The 17479-nt window shown below is 34.2% G+C and overlaps 5 protein-coding genes across 6 annotated transcripts; 2 read left to right on the top strand and 3 right to left on the bottom strand.

The window, feature by feature from the left end:
• Positions 1 to 485: 485 nt before the first annotated feature.
• On the bottom strand, positions 486 to 1772 carry LOC17881239 (E3 ubiquitin-protein ligase SINA-like 7). The gene is made up of 2 exons (XM_006288318.2): positions 1464 to 1772; positions 486 to 1157 (listed from the first exon to the last, which is right to left on the bottom strand). Exons 1-2 carry the CDS (start codon positions 1770 to 1772, stop codon positions 486 to 488), a joined length of 981 nt encoding a protein of 326 aa, XP_006288380.2.
• Positions 1773 to 3581: 1809 nt separating this feature from the next.
• Positions 3582 to 4630, bottom strand: LOC17883617 (E3 ubiquitin-protein ligase SINA-like 7). Its single transcript, XM_006286752.1, has 2 exons — positions 4478 to 4630; positions 3582 to 4259 (listed from the first exon to the last, which is right to left on the bottom strand). The coding sequence occupies exons 1-2, from the start codon at positions 4628 to 4630 to the stop codon at positions 3582 to 3584; spliced, it is 831 nt and encodes a 276-aa protein (XP_006286814.1).
• Positions 4631 to 7151: 2521 nt separating this feature from the next.
• Positions 7152 to 9157, top strand: LOC17882261 (gamma-glutamylcyclotransferase 2-1). Of its 2 annotated transcripts, XM_023781433.1 has the most exons (8): positions 7152 to 7168; positions 7259 to 7397; positions 7501 to 7577; positions 8000 to 8056; positions 8149 to 8205; positions 8320 to 8360; positions 8461 to 8612; positions 8700 to 9157. In XM_023781433.1, exons 2-8 carry the CDS (start codon positions 7289 to 7291, stop codon positions 8864 to 8866), a joined length of 660 nt encoding a protein of 219 aa, XP_023637201.1. In that variant the 5' UTR covers positions 7152 to 7168; positions 7259 to 7288; the 3' UTR covers positions 8867 to 9157. The 2 variants fall into 2 exon arrangements, with proteins under 2 accessions (XP_023637201.1, XP_006288626.1); XM_006288564.2 differs by lacking the exon at positions 7152 to 7168 and having other exon boundaries at positions 7222 to 7397.
• A 2720-nt stretch (positions 9158 to 11877) lies between these two features.
• Positions 11878 to 14469, top strand: LOC17881745 (PHD finger protein ALFIN-LIKE 4). The gene is made up of 5 exons (XM_006286478.2): positions 11878 to 12090; positions 12194 to 12226; positions 13322 to 13550; positions 13709 to 13847; positions 13929 to 14469. Exons 1-5 carry the CDS (start codon positions 11991 to 11993, stop codon positions 14205 to 14207), a joined length of 780 nt encoding a protein of 259 aa, XP_006286540.1. The 5' UTR covers positions 11878 to 11990; the 3' UTR covers positions 14208 to 14469.
• LOC17884565 (solute carrier family 25 member 44) lies at positions 14455 to 16170 on the bottom strand. Its single transcript, XM_006289893.2, has one exon. It carries the CDS (start codon positions 15560 to 15562, stop codon positions 14528 to 14530), a length of 1035 nt encoding a protein of 344 aa, XP_006289955.1. The 5' UTR covers positions 15563 to 16170; the 3' UTR covers positions 14455 to 14527.
• Between the last annotated feature and the right edge of the window lie 1309 nt (positions 16171 to 17479).

Raw genomic sequence — 17479 nt, 5'->3', positions numbered from 1 at the left:
CTCAAAGTAGCATCATCAATAAATTAAAGGCTATTTGGAAGGGGCTTACACAAAATATTCAATAGATAATAAACTAAAAATAAAAATAAGATGCAAAGTAGCTAGAGAGCATATTCAGTTTCAAGAATATAGATACACAAGATGAAAGTTTGAACAAGAAGTCTACCAAACCTCGTAGCCTATTAGCTGACAACATTGTGTTCTGGACGCACACCAAAGGAGAGCTCATTTCACAAGACTTTTATTTTCTTCTTAAAGAATTACAAATGTTACTGAAAGTTGCATTAAAAAAGCTAAAATTATGGTTCAATTAGATATACATAATAACATTTGTAAATAGCTCAAGAAGTAACATCGATAATTTAAAAGAAAATTGGATGTCCTGCCTAAAAGATAATAAAAAAAAAAAAATAGGCAGAACACACCACCCGAAATGTCCCTTAATCTAATATAGCAAACCATATTTTTATAACACTTGCTTGACCTTAATGAAAACCGATGTAAAGCTTCATCTCCAACAAGTCACCGAGCAAGGAAGAGTGAGGGATAAACAAGAAATTCTCTAGAGGTGTTTGAAAACTCACTTCAACAACATTCTTCATGCCTGGTGATTTGTAAGTCATAGTGTGTCCATCCACAGTGTAGGAGAGATGATATGAGCAAGTTTGCATCTCTGGAGAAGATGGCGCAATGCAGCTCACCGTTACACACACACCATATGGCTCCCTAAAACACTGCACCGCGAACAGTGTGTTATTTATTTTATCAACTAGGATTTTTACCTTATCACTAATGTTCATCCGAACACTTGAGGACTTATCATACGTAAATAATTCATATGGATGCAAGGGAGTGAGACAGGTATCAACATATGTATAATAGTGATAGCCGACATCTCTGTATGAGCCAGTGTAATCACAGCCCAATGCAGGGCAGGGGCATGGAGAGAAGAGGCATTCCTTTTCATGAGTTGATTCTAACCCATAAAAGACATATTCGGTGCAACCAAACTTGGTGTTCGGACATGGAATAGAGATTGAACTAAGAACACTCTCCATTGCTCTGCAGCGAATGTGGCCAATAGGCAAAGCACATGATGGACATTTATTCATCAGTTTGGGACAGCAAGAAGAGCATGCCAAATGTCCATTCTCACACTGAAAGCACACAAAAGAAAAAAAAAAAACATCGAGTTATGATTTAAAGCTGTAATAACAACGCATACTCGAGATAAAATAGAACATAATGTATAAGCTTGTAACACAGAGAACCGAAACACAAGTTCTTGATTATGCCCTAAAGCTATCAAATACTGTTTTATCATTCACATGATAGTTTCAAGAACTACAACTAGAATCAAGAACTTGGGTAAAGTGAGTAATATCTCAAAGCTATTAACACTAAATCCTCAAAACAGAAACAATGCCAAATTCAACTAAGTTAAAAGGTGGAAACAAGAAGACCTGGAAGATAGGAATGGTCAGTTTTCCCAAGCAAATGGGACACCCAAGAATATCAAGATCCATCTGCATCGTCGAGCGTTTCTTCGAAATACCAGTGGGAGAAACCGAAGAAGCTTGTCTCTTTCGTGAGACACTAGTACTACTGGAATCAGATCTTTCTCCCGAACTTTGCGAATTTGAGCCTCCAGCCATGTCAGGAGTACTGTTCCGACCAGTTCTTTCGTCGGGATTTTGCGAGATCGAGGCTACAGCAACGTCAGAAATACTGTAAGGACTATATCTATATATTTCTCCCGAATAATCCGACATCGAGGCTACCATGGCAGAGGAGAGGCTTAACTCTTGGAAAACCTAACCGGAGAAAATGTCTTAGAACCCTAAATCCCTATTTTCTCTATTTCGGAAGTGAAAAATTTATCAATAAATAGAAATAATCAAGACTAAGTCTGCAAGCAATGCCTTGTTTTTGGAAATTTTTTGGCTTTATATAAATTTAATAATAAATTTTATAGTTATCTTGTAGAATTTAATATAATTTTTAATAATCTATCATTATCTTATAAGAAGAAAAACTATACTGAGAATAAAATTTATTTCGATTTTTACTATTTATCCGTTAACTGTTGAATTTTACTAGGTGTGATTTTTCTTAAATATAAAAATTTAAATTAAATGAGGTAAAAATTGTCATTTTTTTCTATTTTTATTTAAATTAGGAAGAGGTAGTTTTCAAAACAAAAATCAATAAGTCAATATCAATAGTGATAATAATAAATAACTAGATTGAGAAGGACAAGTGGGCTAGTGGTTCTCACCTCTGTTGCCTTCTCAGCAGATCCGGGTTCGAACCTGGTTCCTCTTAAAGAGAGACGTATAATTTGTAATGATGACAAAAAAAAAATAACTAGATTATGATCCACCATATGTGTGGATTCAGAAATTTTAAATAAAACTAATTTTACAAAAAATAGTTTAATTATGTTTTTGTTGTAAGTAGGATTGATCATTGGGAAGTAAATAGAGAATTTTTTTTTGTCTCAACCACACATTAATTAATCTATTTTTATCTTAATATTAACAAAATTAGATATAACATGTTGCGATATCTTATGTTTTACTTGACACTTATCATGATCACATGAGTTAGTAAATTTAAAAACCAAGTTTCAACATATAATCTTGTTTAATTGTTAAACTTAAACAATAATTTTAATTTACAAAGATAAAACCATAATTCTCATTTATCATTTATATACCCAAACCAAGAAATAATTTGTTTTAATTGTAAAATTAAAGTTTAAACCTTAATCCTCTTATGTAAACAAAAACCGACATATATTCTTGTTAATTATAAATTTTAAATCCCTATCTTATTAGTAAACCAAATTGACATAACTGAAATTAGGTTATTTGCTTAATTTTATTAATAATTTTTAATATATAATCATTTATAATATTTGTTTTATATATTTCCTTTTTTGATAGGGTTAATAATATTCCTATTTTATCTAAATATTAACAAAATTAAAATCGACATGTGTCAACATCTTAACGTTAATAATTGACACATGTCACGGTCTTGGTAATGGCTGACTTTGAAAACCAAGATTTATATAATAAGATATATATGATTTTAGTTGATGTGGGACGTTAAAGATACACCATTTTCTATTAATTAAGTAATATATGTCCTTTTAAAAATTAGAATCATAAATAAGAATTTTTTTTTGATAAATATTGATTAAATTTATGTATAATATGATTATTCAAAATTATAAAATAATATCAAACATATATGATAGGAGAATCAAAATTATAAATTTTAGCAAAAACATTTAAATATTTTTATTATAATTATGGAAAATTATACAAATATTTATAATTTTTATAATTAGCGTTAAAATATCTTAATTATGTCTGGTTGAAAGGTATAGTTGAAAAAAAAATAACAGTAAAATTGTTTAAATACATAAATAGTATATAGTAATGACATTCTATGTTATGAGTTTTTAAAACAAATACAGTAAATTGTTATTTCAAAAATGTTAATATAGATAACCGAATTAATCAAAGTACATGCATGGTCCATGACCGAAGTAAAGTCTCACACCATTCCAACTATTGGTTCAACTTGGTGACACATATCTTCAACATGAACCATCGACGTCCAGACATGAAATAAGAAGGAACCAACATAAAATCCTCTCTAGGGATTTTAGAACTCAGCTTTTGAATGTTCTTGACCTTCATAGACTTGAATGCAATGGTGCGTTGTTCAACCGTAGTCGATATATCACAGGAGAACTCACCAACATCCATCGAACAAGGAGCAATATAACCAACAGTCACATAAACACCATTAGCCTTACTTACACAATGAACAGCAAACAATAGACCTTCCTTATTTCCTTTCATAACCGTTAAAGCTGTCTCATTGAGGTCAACGTATACTCCTAAAACCTTGCCAAGAGCAAACGGGAAATAATATTTTCCAATGTTGTCGAGAATGTGACTATCCAAGTGACCGTATAGATCATTGTATGTGCCTTGGTAATCGCACTTCGGTACAGGGCACATGCAAAGAGACAAGGGACACTCTTTTACATGAGTTGATTCTGTCCCGTAAGTGATATTCTTGGTGCAACCTAACTTGGCGTTTGGGCATGGGACAGAGATGGATTCAAGAACATTCTCCATTGCTCTGCAGCGAAAGTTACCAATGGGTAATGCACATGCAGGACACTTATTCATCAGTTTGGGACAGCAAGAAGCGCAAGCTAAATGTCCATTGTCACACTGAAAATACAAAACCAAAGCCGAGAAACAAAACCTTACAAAGGATTCTTCCAATGAAAAGAGACAGAACTCAGAGTATTACATGAAAAACCAACCCAATTGTAAGATTGAAATAACATCGGTCTTTACACTTATCCAAATATCTTGTTAATGCAAAGTTTGACAAGAAAAAACAAAAGAAGCTATATGAATCAACAACGCAATATTTGAAACGTTACCTGGAAGATAGGAATTGTGAATGGCTCAACGCAAATAGGGCAATCGAGCAAATCAAGATTAAGAATTGTCGAGCGCGGTTTATCCTCTGTTTGTTGCGTCTCTTGCAAGTGAGTGTTGCTCAAACTGTTTACATCGCTTGAGGCACACTCCATAACGAAAATATCAAAGTCGTACGTCTAGCACTCCAAACAACGTGCTTCTACGTATATCAGCACGAACACCACCAACTACACGAGACACGAGATGCTGGAACCGTACGTTAACAGCTTCGTCTTATTTAGGTTTAGGTTTAGGTTTCTTGGTTTGCTTAGGTAAATAAAAACTTCTCCACGAAAACGTATCTCTCTGATACTCTCGATGAAGACGATGTTTTTTGTGCTTTTGCTTTTTATTTTATTTTTGTCTATGTTCACGAGCATCATGTGAATATTCAATATATATATTATCAAGACTTCAAAATAAACTAATAATCTTTCATAATTCTTTTTAATTTTGTATAAAAAGGAAGATCAAGATATTGACATTAAATCACGTATATTATCAAGAAAAAAAATGAGTCACATATTCTTAGATATTCTCCAAACCTCATAGGGATTTGTCATCGTTATCATTTAGTGAGAAGAAGCACAAAATAAATCGTTTTTAGTGAAATAACAAAACTAGCGGCGTCGTGTTTTGAAAGTGGAAGTTTTTGAACCATGTAGGAAACTAATTTTGGCATATGGTTGTAAAATCAATTTTGTTTTGGTCGGAGTAGCTTCATGTTCTATTTCCTTGCCTTATAAACTCCTGTCTTGTCTTAAGGTTCCACTCTCATGTGACATGTGGCCTTGATTAAAAATATGATTAATTGGGTTTTTAGTACATTTTGAAACATAATTGTATAAGTAGTACATTTACTATTCATTATTAGCAACTAATACATTTTTACTATTTGGACACTATTTAGACACTATTAAAAACCCCCTTAAATCTAATAACTAAAAATATTCATCAAAATATATTTGTTTTCTATAAAATTTCAATTACATAAAAATCTATATTTTTTCTCTATAATTTGATATGCATTTTTAAAAATATAATTTCAAATATTTTTCAAACAAATTTTGATGCGTCCAGGTATCCTTATGTACAGTTGTGTGTCGATGTACGGAAAATCATCCGTACAGCGGTCTATATATACGTATAATTGTATGTGTACATATATTTTCTTGTCTATATATGTATATTTCTTTATGTGTAAATATGTTTATATGTAGTTGTTTCTCTTTGTACAAATATTTGATGTACAATAATATGTTACTGTACAGTTGTCTGTCTGTACAGATATCTGAAATAGTAAAATTGTACTATTTTGCTAATTATGAATAGTAAATGTACTATCTTTATAATTATGTTTCAAAAACGTACTAGTTTGCCAACACACCCTTAAAAATAATATATATCAACTTTATTTTGGTATCAAAGCACAATCTTGACTCTTGGTAGAGAGTTATATTTTATGCAGCACAGTATTAACTAATGATTTTTGAATGAGCGGCTGAAAAAAAGTAAAAGCTTACGTGACAATTTGTTGTAGACAAATCGATATGCCTCAAATGAAAGAAGTCGTCTGTTACGAAATAGAGAGTACAAAACATGTATGACGCTATAGCATCATATGATAAAATAAGGTATTGATTGCTATATGATGTCCTTTATATCATCTGCATTGCACAAAAAAAACGGGATTTTGAACGTTAAATATAATTAAAATAAGAAAAACAGAGTAAATAGGAAAGAACCGTGTCTCTGAATAGATATTTTGGTCATTTGAAACACTTTACGTGTCAACATCTAAATGGAAGGAGAAAAATCGATACTAATCAGGTGTTTAGATTAAACTAATATTAAATTTTCATAGTAAATTATATTAATATTGTTACAAAGTTTACTAATGTGGATGATCTTAGTCGAATCTAAAAAGATAAAAAAAAGTTAGGTACTGAACTTCTCTTAAAGCGTTATAACATTCTTGAGATATTTTGCTTTATGAGAAAAGTAACCAATAAATACAAGAATATTTTGCTTTATGAGAAAAGTAACCAATAAATAAACCTTTACAATTGGATATAACTTCAACCAATAGTAAAACACCAACTTATAGATTGAAGATGCAACCCATATAATTAAAGACACATCCCACTTGTGTTAGGTTTGGCCATGAATCTGAGTCTCCCCAACGAATCACTTCTCCATGATTTATCTCTCTCGCAACTCAACCAATACACATCGATCCACCTAGCTCTTTCGATATTAGCCAATGATCATCATCATTTACATCCCTTAGACAAACACAAGTCCCAAACTTCCATAGATTTTCCCACCATCCAAATGACAAAATTTGACTTTTTCCCAAAAATAAAAATCCTAAACACATAAAAAGAGAGAAAACAACGTGGCCTTGGGCTAATATTGGACCATTTCTGTCAGTATATTTAACTTAGAATAACCAAAAACAAAAAGTGTCTAGATTCAATGTACCAGAAACAAAAAACAAAACAAGAAAGTAGTTAAAGTTTAGAGAGATACTAGGATCCGCTTTAAATGTGGAATTGTACTGCAAGAAAAAACGTATAAACCTCAAAAAGCCGTCTAGATTCAATCATTTAACTCCCACAAGCATCTCGGGATTCTCCTTTTTCACATTTGTATATATTAATACAATTCTTGAATATAGAAAATATCACATTCGTTTTCTAATTCTCTCACTTTCTTCTTCTTTTTCTTCTTCTCTAGAGATTGTTGCGTGAGGCTAAGAAGATCAAAAGATGGTTTTGTGGGTATTTGGATATGGATCTTTGATATGGAACCCAGGTTTTGATTTTGATGAGAAGCTCATTGGTTATATCAAAGATTACAAACGTGTCTTTGATCTCGGTATGTTCAATAATAAACCAACACATGGTTCTCTCTTTTGGTTGAAAGAATGAATTCGAATTGTTTGTTTATAATTTCTTGATTTTTTTTTCTATGTATGTAGCGTGTATTGATCATAGAGGTACTCCTGAACATCCTGCTAGAACATGTACTTTGGAACAATCCATTGGAGCTATATGCGTAAGCAATTACATTTTAATTTTGCTCTTATGAAAATTATAGTGTTTATATAGTAAATAGCCTATTTATGAAGCAAAAATAACTTCCAAGTGGGTCGAGTTGTTGAAAACAATTCATTTTATTAGTATACATTCCGTTTTTAAAAAAAATCTATAGGATTAAATGCACCATGAAATTTACATAGAACTAAATTTAGTCTAATATAGATTGTTGCCCGCATTAAAAATAGAGTTGCCTAGCGCTTGGAACGAAATCATATAACATGCTTTGGTTTCGAGTTGGACTTTGGCCCAGAACCTCTTTGATTATTCCAAAATAATAATAATAGAGTTGTTTAGTTTGCTAATGGTTTAATCATTTTTGCCTATTATATCTCCTTGGAAAACCGTATTTGAAAATCTGATTTTGAGATTTGTGGGCAGTGGGGTGCTGCTTATTGTGTTAGTGGAGGACCAGAGAAGGAGAAACTAGCTATGGAGGTAATAAAAAGAAGATTCCTCTATTCTTTGGTGTTGTGTCTTTTGTTAGATTTGGTTATTGATTTGGCTCATCTTTTTGTTTTTTCTTGCAGTACTTGGAAAGAAGAGAGTGTGAATACGACTCTAAAACCCTTGTCGAGTTTTACACTGTAAGCAACTTCTTGATGTTATTGTTGTTGCCTTTTTTTCAAGATTTTCAAGAAATCAAGATTTTATAAACTTTTTCTTATTTATTAAAGATTTCTATTTTCTTGGATGTGTAGGAAACTGACACTTCCACACCAATCGTTACCGGAGTTATTGTGTATGTTTTTGAATCAAGAATCTAATCCTTTGTTCCACTCAATGGTTCAAACTTGGAAAATTCAATGTTGAAATGATCAATTTGGTTTTCCTTTGTGTAGCTTCACGTCAACACCAGACAAAGTGTCGAACAAATACTATTTAGGCCCGGCTCCATTGGAAGATATGGCTAGGCAAATCGCTACAGCTACTGGACCATGTGGGAACAACAGAGAGTATCTTTTCAAGCTTGAGAAAGCAATGTACGACATTGGTAAGAGATCTTTCTTAATGACCTTAGTTATATTAAAGAATCACAACTTTTTGGTATATGATTTTGAAAATGTTGTGTGTTAAACAGAACATGAGGAAGAGTATGTGATCGAATTAGCGAACGAGGTGAGGAAGCAACTCGAGTTACCAGAGGAAGTGAAAACATTGTTAAAGCCTATGATTTCTCGTGTACCCTTAGTCAAGTCTCATGCTCATGCTGCTTCTTCCACTCGTCAAAGAGTCTTTGCATCATGAAGACATTCATTAAGCTAGCCAGCTAACAACATTGTGGTGATTAGAGGCTAATGTTATCATTGAATATCTCATCTTGACCTTGAGATGATGATTAATTTAGTTTGCTTTGTATTTGATGATCAGCAACATAAAGAAACAACTTCTCTATTCTCAGCCCATAAGATATCAAACTAGGCTAAGCCCAATAACACTAAAATATAGATGGGCTTGTAAGCTTAGTTCTTATTATTTCCCTCTTAGTTAAACAAAGTTATGTGTGTTTCTTTAAGAAGTTAATTTTTTTTTTTGTTTAAACAGTTATCTTACATCTGTCAAATTAGTTTATTAACTAAATTATCGTTACATCTGTCAAAAAATTGTATTAGACTTTTGTCATTTGTTGGATTTTAGTGAGACTTTCCTTTTATCGACGAAATCCCAAGATTTTTTGCTTTTCTTAAGATTAGTGAAAAAGTTTTACTATGTATGTTTTTTTTTTTTTTTTTTTTTTTTTTTTTTTAAATTAATAAAACCCCTTAATGGGCTGGGCCCTTAACGGGCCGGTTTCGGATTACAAAAACGAACTCGGCTACCCAAGAAGGAAATCGGAGACTCGCCGGAAAGAAGGTCAGAAGATCGGATCTTGCTGTATAACCGGAGGCAGAGAATCAGAGCATTAGGACCGGCGAATTCGAGAAGCACGACGTTGCGGCAAGGTCGAGGGGATGAGGTACTCCGATGGGAGAATTCGAAACCCACCATTGAAACCAATCTGCCGACTCACCAACCTGCTACGCTCCTCCCGGAATACTCAACTGCCCGACAACCGGTTCCGAGAAGTCAGATCCCAAACCTAGCAATCCGACAACCGGGAATCTATCCCCTCCGACCAAACCAGAAGCCTCGACGTCCTCTGAGCCAAAACACACCAAACCGGACCAGTGGAAACCACAAACGGCGGATCCGGCAGTTGCTTGGCTCAAGCAAACAAACCAGAACCAAAACCCGCAGGGGCCAGCAGGAACCGAAGGACCTACCGTGAACCACCGAATCTGAACAGCGAACCCACCGAGTCTTCACTGACTTCCGCCGTAGCCACAACAACCAAAGGGAAGGTTGAGCCAGGGAGAGTCTCCGATACAACCGCCAGCGTCTTCAACCAGGGTCATGCGCAGCGGAGCTCTCCGCCGTCCGATTGGAGCCGCCGCTACATCAGTGAAAAAGACACCACACCACCGCCGTCGGAGGAAGAATCGCCCATCACCGAAGCTCAGTTATGCCAATCACCCACCATCGCTACGCTCTGCAAGAAAGAAAGACAAAGGGGGGGAGGGAGAAGCCACACACGCACCGGCGAAGCCAACGGAGGTACTTCCCCCTCGAGCAGGTTTACGGCTAGGGTTGTGGAAGAGAGAGGAGAGAGCGTTTTGTTTTTGGGCCTCTCAAAGGCTTTTTTTTACTATGTATGTTTCTAGGCCATTGACTATCTAAATATTTTGTTATTTTCCATATATAATATATTAATATAAGAATTTTATTTAATAATGATAGATTTTATTTATTGAAACTTAAAAAATATATACTAAATAATTGGTTTTATGAATTATGTACATGTACAGGTTTAAAGATGAAAATGATATTATATTAAGAAATTAATCTTTCTTTTAAATACAAAATTTCTTTACATCTATCAAAATATATTTTTTTAAATAACAAAATTTCAAAATAACTTACTACCTAACTGATCTAACAAAATAATATAATTAGAATTTTGTCATTTGTCGGGTTTTAGAGAGACTTATCTTTTTATGCAATGTTAGACTTTTATGGTTTTCTTAAAATTAGTATAAACAAAATAAAAATATCTAACATTGCCATTTTAGTGAGACTTATCTTTTTATGTTGAAGTAGTCAAACGATGAGTGACCTTTCGGGAAGTGCCTGTCGGAACTGTGTGAGTGAGACCAAAACACAGGAAAATATCATGTGTTGATTTGTAAGGTCGGTAAACAAGACATTAAGCCTCCCAGACATAGCAAACTGACCGTCGGATATGTATAGGCTCACAAGCCTAGTGAGAAGACATGAGGCCTACTGGAAAGGTGACGATCGGGGTGTTAAACTATTGATAATACATTTTCTATTTTCCACAAAATAGTAGTTATTAAAATTTTCCAATTAATTATTTTTGGTAAATAATTTAGTAGGTAAAATATTAAAGTCAAGAATTCAATTTTGTTATTAAATTATTCAAAATTATGTGATAAAAGTTTTCCAAAATTATGTGATCAAATTTCTTGCCAAGTATATTATATTGTTGAAAAAGAATAAAATATTTGATTCAAACTTTCCAAAATCTCTCATTAGTCAAAAGAAGAACACTAATTACTCTTTTAAAAAATAAAACCATGAATGAAAAAACAAAATAAATTGTTAAACTTTTTATTATGATATATAGAAAATTGGCGCGAAATAACAAAAAAAAGCTTCCAAAATCTCCTATCAATCAAAAACAGAATACTTACAAATCCGTTACTTTTAAACATGACAAAAGACCGCGAACAAAATGAAATAGAAAACGGTCAAACTCATTTCTTAAATACCAGATTAACGAAAATTTACCGCTAAAAACCGTTAATTCTTTTTTCGAAATCTCTCTCTCAGAAATCAGAAAACACCGAAATCACAACTACTAAAAGCTAATAAACCATTAACACAAAAATCCTAAACTAGAACAAAAGAAACATGTAACACCCAAAGAAAAAGCATATCCCCCAATAAAAAAACACACAAAATCTCAAACTTTTTAATAACTCACACAAGTCCACAACATAAACCAGGAGATCCCGGAGTCACACCACACAACCGCGCGGACAAGTAACGACTTAAAACCAATCAAAACAGACACGCGTCATGCTCTAATAGGATCAAAGTTTACACTTATCGTAGTCTCGTCCTTATCTGATTCATTTCCGGACTCCTCCTCATCTTATTAAATCCGGTTAATTGTTTTCGGGTCCGCCCCTTTTCTTCTTTCACAAACACATCCTTCTCTCTCTAAAAAAAAACACTTCTCAGCGCCGGTCAAATACTTGTCTCTCTCACTCTTTGTCTTGTCTCCTCTCTCGACGCTGTTCTGTAAGAGATGGACGCAGGTGGTGCCGCGTACAACCCACGCACCGTTGAAGAGGTGTACAGAGATTTTAAAGGTCGTAGAGCTGGCATGATTAAAGCTCTAACCACTGGTATAACATTTCCTTTTTTTGTCATCTCTCTCTCTCCACCATTTTCTCACCGGAAAAGCTCAAATTTTTACTCTTTTTTTATTTATTACCCTTTATTATGCAGATGTTCAAGAGTTTTACCGACTTTGTGATCCTGGTGAGTGTTGTTGTTTTCCCTTTGAGATTCGTTTGTGGGTTTTGATTTTTTGTTGATGAAAGTTTGGTTTTTTATTGTGTTCTGTTTTCAATCTGAATGTTGTTTCAGTGAGGTCTTTTAGGGTTCTTCATAAGTGTCTCTCTGCTCTGTTTGTGAATGGAATTGTATCTGTTGTTAGATTTCTTTGAATTGCGTTTCAGAGTCGAAAGTTTTGGTTTTTAATTTGACTTTTGGATATTTGATTACAATTATATATTAAAAGATGATTTGCGATCCCTGTGTGTTTGTGTGACAATTTAAAAAAAATATATTTCTCCTTTTTTGAATTTGCTTTGTTGTTGTGGTTTGGTTCAATTCTGAGTGTTGTGTTGTTTCAATGAAGCATTAGGGTTCGTAGGTTATCTTCTGTGTTTGTGTAAGTTTGTGTAAAAAAATAAAAATCGTACCTTTTGTCAGATTTATTTGAGCTGAGTCATCAAAGTGTTGATTTTTGTTTGACTAGGTTTTTCAATTGGGATTTTTTTGAATATTCCAAAAAGGGAAAAAAATTGTGTGAAACTCATGATTTGGGATTACCTCTAATTTTATTCTTTGGTTCTGTATCTCCTTAGATTTGGTCATTGGTTTGCTGCTGTTATCTATGACTCAAAGCCAACAAGGAAACACTTTTTTGATTGTGTTCCTCAGAATTCAGAGTCACTAGTCACTACTGTTGTATTTGCTTCCTTGCCTTAGTTGTTTTGGGATGTTAATTAGTTAGATAATCATTGTGTCATTGTGTGTGTGTCTTTGCTTTATGTCATCTGGCTTAGTGTTTTTGGTGCTCTTTCCATTAAGAGATTTTCTTGTTTGTTGAATAATGACAATTTGGTTATCTGTGGTGATTTCTATATGTGTTTCTGTTGCGATCGCGTGCGATGTACTATTATCCGACTAGGCCATATCTTAAAAGGGACTGTTGGATCATTTTTTTTTCCGTAATTGGTTGTTTGTTTGTTCAAAGTTATGAATATGGAATGAGTTTTTGATGCATTAATATATTCTGATTTAACAATGCTTATGCTTATGTCCTCATTTTTCCTTTTGTGATTACAGAAAAGGAGAACCTGTGCCTGTATGGGCATCCTAATGAGAACTGGGAGGTGAATTTGCCAGCTGAAGAGGTTCCTCCTGAGCTCCCTGAGCCTGTCCTTGGTATCAACTTTGCCAGAGACGGGATGGCGGAAAAGGATTGGTTGTCTCTTGTTGCTGTCCACAGTGATGCTTGGCTTCTTGCTGTTGCTTTCTTTTTTGGAGCCAGGTTTGGATTTGACAAGCCTGATAGGTATGTATCTACTTGCCACGCGTGGCAGTTTGTATGACTAGAACTCCTTTTTGAGTCTTTTCTTCTTGCATCTATGTTTCTTGGTGGTATATAGATTCAAACCTCTCATAGGCTTTATGTTGGTATCTGTGATTGATGTTCTTTTATACTCGTTGCAGGAAGAGGCTTTTCAATTTGGTGAATGACCTCCCTACAATTTTCGAGGTCGTGACTGGCACTGAGAAGAAACAGGGGAAGGATAAGTCTTCTGTTTCCAACAACAGCAGCAACAGATCCAAATCAAAATCAAACTCCAAGGTAAAAACTTTGTTTCCCTCTTTAGTTCTACTCTACAGTTTTTATTGTCTATCTAGCTTTAACTTTTGTTCTACATTACAGCGAGGATCTGACTCCCGTGCCAAGTTCTCGAAGCCAGAGCCCAAAGAAGAAGAGGAAGAGGAAGATGTGGAAGATGAAGAAGATGAGGATGAGGATGAGCAAGGAGAAACACAGTGTGGGGCATGTGGTGAGAGCTATGCAGCTGATGAGTTCTGGATCTGCTGTGACCTCTGTGAGATGTGGTTTCATGGGAAGTGTGTGAAGATAACCCCAGCAAGGGCTGAGCACATCAAGCAATACAAGTGCCCATCTTGTAGCAACAAGAGGGCTCGTGCCTAAATTCATTTTTGTGGCCGCCACTCTGTGTATCTGCTTTGCATATGATGAACAGCTTAACTGTTTGGTTAGATCAGATTTTTCATGTGATTTGGTAATCTTAGGCTCTTTCGCCGGCTTAGGAAGACATTTTTAGTTTTTCATTGTTACGTTTGGCGATTGAGGAATAACTCTTGGGTTTTAGGGTTTGGTCTTTGGTCTGTTTTATGTTTGTTTATTAACATTCTTGAACCCCAATCAAAGTATTTGGTTAGGTGTTTTGTCATTTCGTTTTTTCATTTCTAAATGAAGAAACTGTGACTATGAATGATTTATATCATACATCATGTCTGCTTCTTTGTTGCCAGGCGCTTCAAGAACTCGTAGGTTGTGATCATCGTTGTTGCAGACATCGACATTGAGACCCACCTTGGTCCTAACCCTCGGTAACAAGCCCCAAGTCCTCCTTCCCTCATCAAGCTTTTCACCGACTGCATTACTGTCATTGCTCGTCGCCTTCCATTCTCTTCTGCGTCTAAGACCTGCAACCGCGTCTTGATTGTATCGACTGGCATGGTTACTAAAGCAGAGCAACCACTTGCTGTGGCTGCACTCAATGCTTGAACCACCATTGAGCCACCAGTATCTTCCTTGCGAGTGTAGGAATGCTTGAATCGAGACCAAATTGATTTCTGAGCCAAAGAATAGGACGCCCACCATACAGCGTTTGAAGGTGCGTAAGTCAAGATCGAGATCCCAAATCCTCTGTAGAACCCTCTTGGCCCATCAGTGTAGAGAATCTTTCTAAAAGCATCTAACCCATTTGTGTATCTGCAAGAGTTCATCACTCCAGGAAGATGCTTATTCAAGGACAGATCACCTTGAACCATAAGCCGTTGACTCACGACATCAATCGGGGTCCAGACAATCTGAGCAGCCACGGCCGAGGTCAAACCAGCCGCACCGTTGGAAACAGCCAAAGCCGTAGTATCCGACAATCCTAACCTAACAGTTGCTTGACCTACACTACTCTTCGTAATCTCTAGAGCTGTCATATAGAGAGCACGAGCCGGGATGGTTCCAAGTAAAGAAGTTCCAAACCCTTTGTAAAAACCCCTTAGACCCTCAAATCTAGCAATGGCCAGAGAAATATTGGCGCAGGAGACACGAGTGGGAGAGACTTGCTGCCTTGTTTTGAGGACAACAATAGGGTAAAGAGCAGTGGATACACCGGAGAAAAGACCAGCACCGAGGAAGAAAAACCTCGATTTATCAAGCATTTGCCAATCTATATCCTTAGGCATATGTACCTGAGAAGAAGAAGATGATGAAGACGTCGTCGCTCTTCTCTTCTCTTCCATCAAAGCACCCAAACTCATATTTCCAGCTTACCTTTCCTTAAAAACCAAATCAAGATTCCAACTTTCACTTCTCACCGAGAAAAAAAAGAGAAGAGAGATGAACAGAGTTGATCAAGAAAGAGAGAAGCTTTCTTCAGCCACTAATGTAAAGAAATATCTTGTGGAGAAGAGATGAAAGAGAGAGGAGGAGAGAGTTGAATATATAAACAAGTAGCTGTCTCTGAGATTTGAGCATACAAGAAGAGAGATCTTGGTGTGGATTTATTAAGCTTCAAAATCTGTGAACTCGAGAATGTATTAAAAATAGTATTATAGTGAAACAGAGAGAAGCCAAAACCAAAACGATGGGTCGTGTGGATAACATAAAGGAGCGGCCTTTAACAGACTCAAGAGGTGGTGAAGAGAGAGAGAGAGGCATAGGAGTGAGGAGGAATGGGACTAGACACGTGGAGGATGGTGGTTGGTTTGTGTTAGAGAAACTCGCAGTTTTTAAGGTTACATGAGTCTGAGATTGGCTTAATGTCTGATTTGCCCACTTGTTTACATCTTTCTGTGGGTTTCACATTTTGTTTTTCTTTCTATTTTGTTTTTCTTTTTTTTTGCCAATTCCTGTGGGTTTGTCATTTTAATTTTCGAAATGTTAGAATATATATATTAATAACCTTTTTTGTTACATTTTAGAGAAATTTGTGTATATTTGTATATGGATAACATAAACTAGTTGACCAAATTAATCTTGTTTGTTTTTCGAGTTTTGTGGACAAATTAATAAAAACTAGATGATGACCCGCACGTACGTGCGGGATTTATTTCAAAACTAAGTTTGCTATCCAGTTTATAATATATTACATATATGCATAGTTATATATGTTAATGTATCTTTTAGGTATGTTATATACTCACAATCCATTAGTTACTGATTTGTCTTTCGTTTGATTTTAGACAAAAATTGATCAGACTTATTTTCATTATCAATAAAGACAGTTACTAAAATAATATGGTTAAGAGAATTTTTGAGAAATACCCCTTTTGCTGTACCCCTTTTGGTGTACCCATTTTGGTGTACCCCTTTTTAAAAATATCTCTTTTATCTATCCATTTTCAAAAATACTCCTTTTTAAATATTAAAAATTATAAAGTTTTATATAGTTGATAAGGTACTTCTATGTAATAACTACTACTGGCAGATTCAATACAAATTTTTTAAAATGTTTTAAATAGTTTTAAATCGTTTTTATAAGTTTTATAAGGTTTTTAAAAGGTTTGTAAAAGGATTTCTACGGTTTTATAAGGTTTTTATAATGTTTTTATAATTTATTTTTACGCTATTTATGAAAGGTATATAAAGTTTTATACACATATAAAGGTAATTTGTGTATATATTTATAAGCTTACACACATATTTGGATAAATTTCAACATTTTTAGTGGGGTTTTCGATAAAGTTTGAAAAGGGGGTATTTTTGAAATTCCCCCTATATTTTTTTCTAAAAGATGGTTAAAGTTTGATAAAATAATTTAAAAAATTAAGATATTTATGGTATTTTGGATATTTCAATTATTTTACTATAAAAAATAGTTGACATTTTTTGAATTTATAATTGTAATATTTGATAATTAGAATACATAATTTTGGTTTTCTAAGTTTAAAACTCATTCGAGTATTCCATAGTGTTCGAATTAGATTCGTTTCGGTTTGGATTTTTGGATATGGGTATTTTCACAGCCCTAGGTGATATCTCTTTTTGGATTATTGGTTAAGGATTTGATTTTTTTTAGATATAATTATTTGGTATAATATTTTAATTTAAAATTATATTGGTTTAGTTTCATTTGATTGTGAATGTTTTAATGATAATGGTTTCACCATAAAATCCGAAATTAGTGACTGGTTAAGTTTGTATTAAACTTGTGAACTATCAAACCAGAAAAAACA

This window comes from Capsella rubella, unplaced genomic scaffold, assembly GCF_000375325.1.
Source record: "Capsella rubella cultivar Monte Gargano unplaced genomic scaffold, Caprub1_0 scaffold_6, whole genome shotgun sequence".
Taxonomy (NCBI): Eukaryota; Viridiplantae; Streptophyta; class Magnoliopsida; order Brassicales; family Brassicaceae; genus Capsella; species Capsella rubella.
The sequence above is the reverse complement of the archived record's forward strand: the minus strand, read 5'-3'. Positions and strand labels throughout refer to the sequence as shown.